General features: G+C 35.2%; 1 protein-coding gene across 1 annotated transcript; it reads right to left on the bottom strand.

Moving 5' to 3' along the window:
• Nucleotides 1-10,243: 10,243 nt before the first annotated feature.
• Nucleotides 10,244-11,026, bottom strand: LOC112082214 (CENP-B homolog protein 2-like). The gene has a single exon (XM_024149638.1). The coding sequence runs from the start codon at nucleotides 11,024-11,026 to the stop codon at nucleotides 10,244-10,246; it is 783 nt and encodes a 260-aa protein (XP_024005406.1).
• Nucleotides 11,027-13,725: the final 2,699 nt, after the last annotated feature.

Raw genomic sequence — 13,725 nt, 5'->3', positions numbered from 1 at the left:
ATCATCCCATGACGAGATCACGCACCCGGAGGTTGGCAAGAGCCATTCAGAAGATATTTATCATGCAGGAACCAGAATATGGAACCAGCTACATCCAGTGTCGTGACCCTTCTCACATACCAAGGTACTTACTGACTTCGGCCTGGTGTAGTCCTTGATACTCTTTTTCCGTGCACCCGGGTTTGTCCCAATGGGTTTACCGGGTGGGATTTTAACGAGGTTAAGGGCTATACCACACACGGTCGCGGTTCAGTACGGACTTGGTACATGGGTCAGCAATTCAAGAGTCATCTTCGCCAAGGCATCTCAAGAGTTAGTCAAAGCTAGGCGAAGAGTCAGTCCAAGGTTTAGTCAAACTTATTTATTTCTTTTGTAATTTCCTATGCATGACTCTTGGTCTGATCTGCTCCTATATAAGGCGATGAACCCCTCTCATTTTCATTCATTCACTTATCAAATAAAATCTGAGACTTTTCTCCTTTGTTATTTTGAGAAATTTTTTGATTCTTACGTGGTTAGCCTCAGAATTTCTTTTCGGTTTATCAATTTCTTTCCACCGAACTTTATGCAGCCTTCGCCTGCAAAGTTTAAAGTTTTCGTTAGTAGTAATCGGGGCTTAGGAATCTTCAGGAATTCATTTTTCACATCCTAACATCTTTCTATCGGCGTTTTTTTTTTATCTTTGTTCTACCCCTTGTTTTCTCTCACGCCTTAGCATCTGCTCCAAAAATTGCTCGGAGTCAAAAATCTATCAATCCCCGCCGACCCAAGTGTGTAAAGTCCTTTTGGGAGATTGTATCACTTTATTACCATCCAAAAGCTTAATAATAAATCACGGCTAAATCTTAAGAGTTTCTTCGGTTAAAAAGAAGTCATAGACCAGAAGCCACCGGATCTGACATGAATACAGCATTTTGGAACTGCTGGGGCTTGAAAGGGTCCCTGGTGGTTCGACGCCTTAAAGGGATTAAGTCTACTTACTCCCCGGATCTACTCTTTCTAATCGAAACCAAAAATCCAGATGACGTCGTCCGAGATGTAGCAGCTCAAGTTGGTTTTGATTATGTCAAATGTGTGTCTCCCTTAGGTATTGGTGGTGGTATTGCTTTGTTATGGAACAAGTCTGTTGATGTACACTTTATTTCTGTTGATGAACGTATGCTCGATTGTAAGATAAATAAGAATGAGCATTCCTTTTATTTCTCTTGCGTTTATGGTCATCCGATCCGTGGTTTAAGGCATATCTTATGGGAGAGACTTGAGAGAATAGCTACAACTCGCGTGGGTCCTTGGTTAATGTGTGGGGATTTTAATGAGATTTTAAACGCTAATGAGAAACAAGGAGGTCGAGTGAGAGAGAACTGGACTTTTACAGATTTTAGAAACATGGTCAATACTTGCAAGGTTCAGGATCTATCGTTTCTGGGAAACAACATGACTTGGGTGGGTAAAAGAAGAAAAGAAACAGTTTCATGTTGGTTAGATAGGGCTATGGCCAATGATGAATGGAGAGCTCTTTATCCAGCATCTCAAGTCAAATATTTAGAGTTGATCGAATCAGATCATAGGCCAGCTATCATTCAGATCCGTAAGCAAACAGATTATGGAAGGAAGATGTTTCGATATGATGATCGCTTTAGCCATGATAATGAATTCCATCAAGTTATTAAAGATAGTTGGCTCTCCAACTCACATTCTGTTTCAACCCCTGCAACTGAACGTGTTCGACGATGCAGGAAAGCGATTTGTGAATGGAAAAAGACAAAACGTATAAACTCTGCACAGGCAATTCAATCCCTTGTTCAGCAGATTGATCAAGCTTCTTCTGATCCCAATGTCCCAATCGAAACTGTATATCATCTTCGCAGGAATCTACTTCAAGCGTATAAAGACGAGGAAGCTTATTGGAAACTCAAAAGTAGGAATAAATGGTTAACATTAGGAGATCGTAACACAAGGTTTTACCATGCGTCAACAAAGAATAGAAGAGCCAGAAATAAAATCACATCTCTCAAGGGTCCAAACGGAGAAGATATCAGTGGTAACGCAAACATTGCAGTCGAAGCTGAACATTATTTTTCTGAACTATTTTCGAACTCCAACAACGAATCTGCCCTTCACATCCTCCATAATGTCAGCACAGTGGTAACTACTGAAATGAACCAAGCGCTAACTCGTCCAGTCATTCCAGATGAAGTAAAGCGATCTGTTTTCTCTATAGGAGCTACACGTGCTCCAGATCCCGACGGATTCACAGCTTCCTTCTACCAACAACATTGGGATATTGTGGGCTCTGCTTTAATAGATGAGGTCCCGACATTTTTTGATACTGGTACATTACTGCAAGGCATCAATCACACAAACTTATGCCTTATTCCCAAGATTGAAACTCCTGCAACGATGAAGGATTTCAGGCCAATAGCACTTTGTAATGTGCTATATAAAGTCATTTCAAAAATCCTCATGTTCAGACTCAAAGAAATACTATCAGGAGTGGTATCTGAAAACCAAGCAGCGTATATCCCAGGTCGACAAATTACAGATAATGTCTTCATAGCACATGAAATACTTCATTCTTTGCGAGCCAGAAGAAGGTGCGCTAACTCATATATGGCTGTGAAAACTGATATCAGTAAAGCTTATGATAGATTGGAATGGAATTTCTTAGAAGAAGTTTTACATCGAAAAGGCTTTGATCATCGCTGGATAAAATGGATAATGGTCTGTGTCAAATCAGTTTCTTTCTCTGTGCTCATCAATGGAAGCCCCTACGGACACTTCAATCCTCATAGAGGAATACGTCAAGGTGATCCTTTATCACCGTATCTTTTCATCCTTTGTGCTGACGTTTTGAGTTCGATGATGCTAAATGCAGAAAGGAATTATGCTATTCAACCCATCCGTCTCAGTATAGGAGGACCTCCTATCTCTCACCTCTTGTTCGCTGACGATTCCCTATTCTTTGTAAAAGCGGATCACAGCAATAGCATTGCTCTACTGAAAATATTTGAAGACTATGGGAAAGCTTCTGGTCAGATAATTAATTTCGAGAAATCATCTATTACTTTCGGTCAACGGGTCTTCCAACACACTCGGGAAAGCATTATGAACATCCTAGATATCCCAAACACTGGTGGAGGAGGCAAGTTCTTAGGACTTCCAGAGCAATTTGGTAGAAGGAAAAAAGAAATGCTCCAATATATCAAAGATAATGTGTTAGCAAAAACTAATGGATGGCAGACGAGATTTTTATCAACAGCTGGGAAGGAAACATTGATTAAAGCTGTCGCATTTGCAATGCCGGTTTATTCTATGAACTGTTTCAAGTTGCCAATGGAATTCTGTTCTGAATTAAATAGCATCATCTCTCGGTTCTGGTGGGGATCAACAGAGAATCAGCGGAAACTCTCTTGGGTTTCTTGGAAAAAGATGTCCACTTCAAAACACATGGGAGGTCTTGGCTTCCGGGATCTTCACAAATTTAACCAAGCCTTACTTGGCAATCAAGTTTGGAAACTCCTACAACGCCCCCAATGTCTCCTGCATCGTGTACTTAAAAGCCGATATTTTAAACATGGATCAATCCTCAACGCCACGCAAGGGTCTCAGCCTTCCTATGCCTGGCAATCCTTATTATTTGGGAGAGACTTGTTATCTCAAGGGCTTCAGACATCGATTGGTGATGGAGCAACCGCAGCACTTCAAGATTCATGGCTTCCCACCATCCTGCCACGTGCACCTCATTTGCTACCATATACCAACCCAACGCTTCCTGTCAGTACTCTCATCAACCAATCCAATTTTCAATGGGACGACGAACAGCTTTACGATCTAATCGACCAAGCGGATCATCACATCATTCGTCAGATATTCCTCCCTCCTTGGCCAACAACAGATTCTAAGATATGGAGTTTTACAAACGATGGGGCATGTACGGTCAAAACGGGATATCACTTGGCGTCAAATGAAAACCCAGAGGAAATTGCTCTTCCTCCTCTTGCATCACATCCGGATATAGCCAAATCCATCTGGCTCAAATCTAGTTCCCAAACTTAAACATTTTCTTTGGAGAATTGCTTCCTGTGCTATAGCAACAAACGATAATCTCAGACGAAGAAACATCAAAGTGGATCGTCTCTGTCCTCGTTGTTGCTCTGCTGAAGAAACCAGTGATCATGTACTCTTCTCATGTCAGTACGCTGAATCAGTATGGCGTTATTCGGGTTTACCGTATAGTTTTCTGTGTGATCCACGTAATGCTATTGAAGACAAGCTAAGATTTCTGTTCACATTACTTGCTACTACAGCAACGACGGATGATAATAAATTCCTCCCCTTCTGGATTCTATGGAGACTTTGGAAAAGTCGAAATGATCTAGTTTTCAACAAAAGAGTACTAGACAAGAATGAAACTCTTAAACGGGCCAAGGAGGATGTCAAAGAATGGATTTCTGCTGTCTTGCCAAACAAGACTTCAAACTCTCAGCCCCATCTTTCAACCTCAGCTCAAGTCCACTGGACCCCTCCCGCTCACGATCTCGTCAAATGCAACTATGATGCATCGCATCATCCAGGAGCACACAATTCCGGGTTAGGATGGATTCTTAGAACTAGTTCAGGTTCCTTCCTAGATGCAGGAATGGGAAAATTTCAGGGCAGATGTAACTCTGAGGAAGCAGAATGTTCAGCACTACTGTGGGCTATGCAAAGTTCATGGGCACTTGGATATCGTCGGATAATTTTTGAAGGAGATAATCTTAACATAAATCGTATCATCAACAACAAGACAGCCAACCTCAAGCTCCAACATTATTTAACTGCAATCAATAGTTGGAAAGCGATGTTCACGGTGGCCAAATTCTCATATCGTAATCGATCATCAAACGCTTGTGCCGATCATTTAGCTCGAAAAGCGATAACAACTGAAACTTCTTGGTCCATTTTTCATGTTTATCCTTCCTTTTTGCAACACTTTGTAACAAATGATTGTAATACTCTTCAATAATAATCTTTTAGACGGCAAAAAAAAAAAAAACCTCATCTTACCTCCCAATAATCATAAAAGCGACAGCCAATCAATCGTTGAATCCAACAATCATGAAATTCCTCTGTAATTACGATGTCGATACAACGTCGTAATCATTCTGCATTATCCTGGCTTAAAGCGGCGAGGCATATTTCTTCTCTGTATTCTTCACCGGTTTAGTTAGTTTTTTCTTTTCCATTTTGATACCACTTTGGACTTTCGCTCTTCTTGGAAATAAACTAGAGGATTCTCTAAAGCGTGATAGGACGATGATTTGGCAGAGTTGGCGAGGAAGCTAAGCTATATTTTCATGATGGGGATGATCAATGATGAGTCTGATGACTAATGAGTTTCGATGTCAGACGGGCTTGTAATTGTAACCTTCGAAGAGGATATGGTGAATCTCATGGAGGAATATGATCGATCGGACAATATGTTCGACAAATGAAATAAAATCACTATTTGTGGGTCAAGCACTGTCTGTGAGATTATACTCAGGAGTTTCAAACATCTTGTTACGAAATTGACTTATTACTATAGATCAAAATACCACATTCAGATCACTGGGTTTTCACTCTTGGATTCTATTGGCTTATTTCTTTGATACTCATATAGTATTGTGTATTGGCATATCTTTCGATTAATTTCAAGAAATTTAAATTATTTGTTTCAATCAGATTATTGAGTACTAAAGTTTCGCCTCTGTGTATATAATTGCATTTTTTCTCTAACATTTCAAGTTTTCTGTCACCACAAGTGAATCAGCTAAAAGCCTAAAACCCTCTTACATGAGATCTCTCACATATTTTAGTGTATAAGAGCAGGAGTGTCCACTGATCTCTTTCTTTACATTTTTGATTGAGCAATATATGGTGGCCCCCAAACAAAAGCATGAAACGGCAAGGTTCTACAGATAAAGGGCGTAACTGGTAAACTGGAAGTTAGGGTTTTGGTCAATGTTAGTAACAATCTCTATGACCAGTACGTACTGATGACTAACGTTTGTGTAATCTCTTGACTTATAATGGATTCTACTTTCTGTATTGGCTCACATCTGTTGCGGTAAAAACCTTTTTGTGATAGTTTCAAAGTCTTAGATAAAGTTTTCTTGGTGTAGTTTCATGTGACAACCAACAAATGTATTATATTGGGTTTCAGGTTTCTATTTTCTTCTTCCTCAACTACTAAAGAAAATTCTATAAAACAATTTAGGGTGCGTAACAACCAAATATATAAGTCGAGCCATTATTTTTGTATTAGATTTGGGATGGATAGAATAGGTGAATCTGCGAGTCATAGCCAGAGATTTTATTCTAACTAATATTCTAGTGGTTTGTCACCAAGTAATTATATTTTCGGAAATGGTGTCCAAAGCATATTTTCTTCTACAATTATTTGTTACACATCTTGTTACTTCTACCTACTTTCCTTTGATACCAAAAAAATATTCCCTCCGTTCGTTTCACAAAGAGTGTCGTTCTGACATTTTTTTTTGTTTCAAAAAGAATGTCGTTTTAGAATTCCAATGTAAATTTTGACATAAAATACCATTTTTAACCTCAAAAATAAATTCAGAAAATTAGTTATAAATGTAATTCCAAAAGTCATTTCTGCAAATTAATAAAGGTATAAGAGACATTTTATCTTATTTCTTAATTTGTGTAAGAATGTCAGAACGACACTCTTTGTGAAACGGAGGGAATAAATTTTTATGGCCAAATCCTTAATTTTAAACTTGTCACAAGATACATTAAAATAATGAGGTCATTTAAACCAATGAATTCAATGGAATGTGAGTTGTGTGATTCAGGTCTCACTAGTGTGGGACGCTTCAATGAATAAAATAGAGATAAATGTCTGATGGACCATCTAGCTACTGCTTTTACGCAAATTCATTTTCTAAAACCTTGATAAATCACCTGAACTCACTTGGATGAGCAAAGCGTTCGTAACCTGCGCGAGTGTAGTTAATGAAGATTTGTGACTATATCGAATCTTGACAATTTATGCATATTTAACTTCTTGATTACCTGAGGAAGTTTAGTGACTTAGGTTGTTTAGGTATAGTAATTGGCGCTGCAGAAATATGTCAATATTTCAGTCGTGATTCGAGTTCCAGAATATATCTATTGAGATTTCTTGTTAATTTATCTGATTTAATCGTTCTATAATATTCCCTGTGAATTCTCTGGCGCCCAACGCAATCTCTATTGATACTTACAAAGTTATTTACTTGCTTTAAGTTTATTCACTTGCAATTTAATGATCACCACACAAACAATTTCTATTTTCGCTTTTGCTTGATTCATCTCTCATAATTCGTAGTGTTACAATTTCTGGGTCTCTAGTGGATTTGACTTCTAAATATTATTGTGATTATTGTGGTCTTGCAGCTTATATCTAGGGTCAAAACTCTGAAATATCAAAGACAACCATAGTTTTAATTATGTATGAAAATTGTTTTTTGTTTAACACCTTTACATATGATCGACGTTCATATTGCATGATAATTTTCTATTTCAGATTGTGAGAGAAGAATAAGAAAATGGATAGCACATGGACATGAAGATAAATCTTTATTACTATTTTCTCTTTTGCTATGTAAACTATTAAACTTTGTGCTATTTGAATGCTACTTGAATGTTTTTTTAATTTTTGCTATTTGTAAATTCTGCTATGATAATACATTTTAGTTATCTATGTTATCTTATTATAATTTTAAAAAATTAAAAACTTTTTTTAAAAAAGAAATGAAACCGGATATCCGGTCGGATATCCGTAAATATTCGGTTCAAACCGGATATCCAGAGTTTTTGGATCCGGATCCACATAGGAAAATTGATTATCCGGCGGATCCGGATACTTTGAAAAGTCCGGTTATCCGGCTCCGTTCCAAGCCTAGTTTTTACAACACTCTTCTTAGGGGGTATAGATGGTGTTTACACCAAAGCAGTGGCATGCTTTCATAGTATATTTGAGGAATTCGTAAAAATTAAAGAAGGAAGTTAGCCTGAAATGCTCGTGCCTACCTTAATGATATTGGATATATAAACATGTGCCTCTGGTTTGCATTCCTGAACTGTCCTAGATATTTATACTGTTGACAAAAAAAATAAAACATATCAACTAATATTTTAGATTTCAAAAAGTTTAGAACAATATAATAAATAAATTATAAAAAATAAAATTATAATTTCAAAAGATATCTTTTCAAACCTTTCATCACAATTTTTTTTTATGTGTCAACATCAAAAGCATGATAGATCTGACCCAAGAGCTCTCATTAAGTCTATTTAAATTTAATGATTACTCCAATACAAATTAATATCAATGAAAATAAACAAACACAATTATTAGAATAAACTAATAAAATCACCATTAGTCTTTAAATGATTTATAGATATGTTCTGGTAATCATACAAATATATAAATTACACAAATTTTTCATATCTTTTGGAGAGATGTTATGATTATCTTCCAAAGATTCAAATTCCACAAATTGATTATCTGTTTCAGAAAAATACTTCTAACAATAGTGACATATAAAATTTATGTGACTGGTGTAGCTATCGCCAATAACATGTTGAACGGTCTACAGTCTCTCTCCAATATAGCATACAGTTATCGATGCACACATCTATCATCTGATACAGCAATCCAAGACCACAAACAAGTTTCTCTATTTCATAATATGATGCTGGTGCAAGATTATTTTCCAGCAAAATGTCTTTCACAAAATCAGCTATTGCATCCACACATTCCTCGCTCAAATTAAAATCCATCTTTATACCCATCATCCTAGTTGCAGCTGATAAAGGGGAATGTCCATCTCTACAACCAGCATAAACGGATTTTTAGCAGCATCCAACATATCAAAGAACCTATGTGCTTCTAAATTAGGTTTAATTTATTTGCATACTCCGCAGTTGATGGTATAATTTCACAAAATGCATCATTCAGCATCTGAACGTGACCAACGTTCCCATCTCAACATGACCTACATCTTCTACTTCTATTGCAGGTTCTTCTAAACTATCCCCGATATATTGTTCATTAGTACTAGCATAATTAACCATTGAATCATTTTCTCCATGATAGTACCAAATTTTGTAACCCGGTACGAACCCATTACAATACAGTTGTGACCATACTTTGTCTATTATGACTGATCTACGATTCCGACAATTAGTACATGGACAATATATTTTACCAGATTTTTTGGCTTTTTTTTTGCATACTCGCAAATGCCATGAATTGTTGTATGCCTTGTTTGTATTCTTCTGTAATAAGACCCGTATCTTGAATTTGATCAGGCTTATCCATCCATGATCGAATATTATTAGAAGAAACTGAAGAAGACACTACAGATAGATTTTTTTCTATCTGTGTTCAAAAACATGGGCACTTAGGCAATTAAACAAATTGATTTAATATCAATTTTAATCAATTAAAAATATTAATTTTTAAAATGTTAACCAAGCCTTTGGGCATTTGGAAAGCTCACTTGATAATTTATTTGAGCAAGTGTGAATATTTATACAGTAGAAACTCTATAAATTAATACTCGATAAATTAATAAACACTATAAATTAATAAATTTTCCCGGTCCCAAGTTGGCCAGTTCAAAATTTAATACAAATCGATAAGATAATAAGATAATAATTCTAAGAAAACTCCTATGTAAATATATAGTCCTCTTAAAATCATAAATTAATAATTATAGATAAAAACTTTTTTATATATGTATATAACTAAGATAATCTACTAAAATATGAATCTAGTGTTGCTTGTTTTTTCTTACAAATAAAATCTTTTTGGAGTTCATCTCTAATTTTTCTCATTGCTTCAAAAACTTATGGTGTTGTCTTCTCGAACTGCATCCGAAAATTGTGAAGAGTCCTAGACGCGATAATTGCTTCTTTACGCGTAACTACTTCCACAGGTATCATATCATCTTCAACTTCATCATCAGCATTGAGAATAGTGGCCCCAATTTCTTCTAAACTCTGAACTTCTGAACATGTATCATTCTCACCAGGATAATCAAGTAGACTATTGACATCCATTCTATTACGATAGCTGAGATTATTAATCACAGCATCAAGTTCATGCACGTCTAATTCACAAGTGGAGTCATCTTCTAAAGTATCTGATGTGGCATCTGATGAACGAATTTTGCAGTGTTTAAAGCAATTTTCTATTGTCCTTTGCTTGACATCAACATTCCAAGCCGCTACTGCAAAATTGATAGCATCCAATTTTACTTGGATCAGATTGTCCCAACTCATAGCCTTCTAATATATGACGGTAAAGTCTTCTACGATAATGCATCTTAAAATCTCTTATTATTCCTGCATCACAAGGTTGAATTTTTGATGTCATGTTGGGTGGCAAGAAGAACAGATCAATATTTTGTAGTCCTTCAATATTTTTTGGATGTGCTGGACAATTATTTATCACAGACAAAACTTTTCTACCATGCATCTTCTTATCAAACCAGCGGATATACTCTTTAAAAATCACACTAGTCATTAAAGCTCTTTTGTTGGAACGGTAGTGACAATCCAAACCAGTCATGTTTATATTCTTGAAACAGCGTGGTTTTGCATATTTTCCAATAATCCATAAGGGAATTTTTTCAGAGCCATCTTCATTGCAGCAAATAACAATTGTTAGCCTTTCTTTGTCTTGCTTTTTTCCTTCAAGCTGTTTTGTAGCGAGAGAATGATCAGCTTGTAACCTATAAAACAAACCAGTTTCATCCATATTAAAAACATCTTTCTTGGGGAAGCTATCTATTTTTTCCCTTATAGCCTCCAATTTCTTCACCATGTCTTGTATGTCAATTGAACCACTCTCTCCAAAACGACGAAAGGATCTGGTACCATGTCGTAACTTAAACTTTCCAAGCCAACCTGGAGAAAGTTGATGAGCTTCTTCTTGAGGGTATACAAGTTTCATTGTTTCTCTTGCCTTCTCCAAAATTAACTCGCCTGTCATATTCACTCGCTCTTGATATTGGAGAAACCACTCAAAAACTACTTTCTCCATGTCTGGAAATTTTGCTGGTTTGTGTCGTTTGATATCTCTTCCTCCTTCTAGGTCGACTGAAAGATAATCCGCTGATCGTTTGAGTGTGTTTGAGATTGTACCTTGACTAATTTTTAAATTAAACTTTTCCTTAAGCCACGACTGCAAATCCTAGTGCATGCAGGATGATCTCTCTTGTACTCACATAATTTTTTGCGAATTTTATCTGTCATAGTTGATTTTGGAACATTTTTTAGATGAGGAGGCATTGTAAACGAAAAGAAGAAGAGCAAAACGTATTTTTTAGTAAAGCATATCAATGAACGTGAAAGTAAAAATAGTGGGTCTCTTAGCTATGCACAAAATACAGTAATATGGAAATATAAAGAAAAAAGGAATTAAAACAATATGGAATATAAGAAAATATGTAAACTATAAAAAAAATCAAGAAAAACATACAATGAAAGGAAATTTTCGTTCACAAATAAATGGAAATTTTTAAAGACTATGAATTTAAAAAATAAATAAATAATTTTTATAATTTTTAGTCAAAATCTATAAATTAATAACTCTATAAATTAATAAAATATTAAAGTTCCAACATTATTAATTTATAGAGTTTTACTGTAGATCACTTTAGTTATCTTTCTCCTTTTTGCCAGCCGATGTGGGATAAATGTAACATAATTGTCAGATATCCGTCGGAATTCCATCAGAATTAGTCTGACGAAAACTGTCGTCGGAAAGTCCTCAGAATTTTCCGACCGAACTCTTACGGAACATGACCGACATGAATATCCATCTAAAATTCGTCACATTTTCGTCGGAATTTTGACTGACGTAATTTGTCCTCGAAAATTCGTCGGAAATTTTTGACGAATTACCTACGAATGATATTACGTCGGAAATTTCCGACAGATTTCTGACGCATATCACTTTCGTCAAAATTTCATCAGAAATCCGTCGGAAATTTCCGACGAAATATTACCATAGGAAATTCTGTCGGAAATTTCCGACGGAATATTACCATAGGAAATTCTGTCGGAAATGCTCCTGTTTTCTTGTAGTGGGATGGACTTCGAATACCATTTGTAAGTCAGTCAATTTTAGACATATAATGAATTTGGTTGACAAAAAAAAATTGTTTTGCATTGAGTCATAATATAAGTTAGAAAAACACAAAATAAAATATGTAAGTCGATACATTTAGATATTGTTATAAATATGCCAGAATAACTTTGACTGTAATAACATTTATACCAAATAATTATGATATCAAATAGTTTAAATCATGCGAATATACACAAAAATCTCAATATCTTTGACTAATTTTTTATTAGCAAATAAAAAAAGATCAATTTACGGTAAAAATATTTATAGTAAAATATGATGAGTAATTTCGTAATTTACCAGGAAAAACATTCCTCATATAAATATAGCTTTTCATGAAGAACTACAACATTACAGAAATAACTCTATTTTTCAATAGAAATAATACTAAAACAATGAGTATCACAAAACATCTTGTTACATTTTTTCTTGTAGTAATTAATATTCGCAATTTCAATGTCAAAGAACGATGGTTTGGCGGAAGCTTTCGCATGTATGTTGTTTCTTACAAACATAATTCATATTGTTATTTTTTATTTATTTTTGATAATTTAATAGCAATAGTTGAACAACAATTTTTCTGAAATTGCATATTTTTTTTTTTTGAAGGGGATGTCAAATTTATTCACGAACAAAAAAAACATTGTCTGTTACATCAAGTGCATCCTTAAATTTAAATTTGAACAAAGAGAAAACATTTCATGAAAATTTTAGTGTCTTGTTGCGAGCCAGATGGTGTGATCTTCTTCAAATCTGTTGTCTTTGCCTTGGATAGTGCTGATCCTGTTTCCCACTGTTTCTGCATATTGAATTGATAATAGCCATTAATCTTGGACATTGAGTATGTAATAATTATTATTTAAGTCTTAGTATAGATTATACGTAAAATCAAAATATTAATGTATGATTGTATATGTGCAGACCCCGAAAACTGCCTTGGTATTAAATGTGGGTTCCGTCAAGATGGATCTAGGTATGGAGCTTATGAATGCCAAAAAGATTGTCAAGGAAAAGGTTTCCATAATGGAGCGTGTTGGATTGTTGGTCCTCAAAATGCTCAATGTTGTTGCAATAAATAAGAGAAAGATTCTCCTTAATGATTTTGCAATTTGTATGTTGAATTATATTTCTTTACTTTTCAATTTTCTTGAGTAACGAATCTAATGAAATAAAAAAATAATTTATTAAAATACTTATTTACATCAATCGTACGTCGGTTCAATTTGTTTACAAAAAGTAAAATCAAAATAAGGTTATGTGTGGAGTAAAGTTAAAAAAAAAAAAAGACAGTTGTTATCTATTATGAAGACAAAGCGTGTATACATGATTAGTGTTGTACGTTGTGTTTCAAGTTTGTTTTAAAGTGAATCAACGGACATGCATTTGTTTCAAGTTACAATTTTTAAGTTATATGCAGCAGAAGTGCTACCACTTAACAAAGTCGAGCTTAAATGATTAGAAAAACACTATAGTGAATCCTTAAATGTTTTGTTCGCTCCATGAAGACATGATCAACTGCCAATTGAATCGCGAATTTATTGTCAAAGGAAACCGGCATC

This window comes from Eutrema salsugineum, unplaced genomic scaffold (assembly GCF_000478725.1).
Source record: "Eutrema salsugineum unplaced genomic scaffold, Eutsalg1_0 scaffold_8, whole genome shotgun sequence".
Classification (NCBI taxonomy): domain Eukaryota; kingdom Viridiplantae; phylum Streptophyta; class Magnoliopsida; order Brassicales; family Brassicaceae; genus Eutrema; species Eutrema salsugineum.
Note: the sequence above shows the minus strand (reverse complement) of the source record. Positions and strands in the feature narration are given on the sequence as shown.

Coding starts and splice junctions, on each gene's coding strand:
- LOC112082214 (XM_024149638.1), bottom strand. CDS start 11,026: ATGACAGGCGAGTTAATTTTGGAGAAGGCAAGAGAAACAATGAAACTT.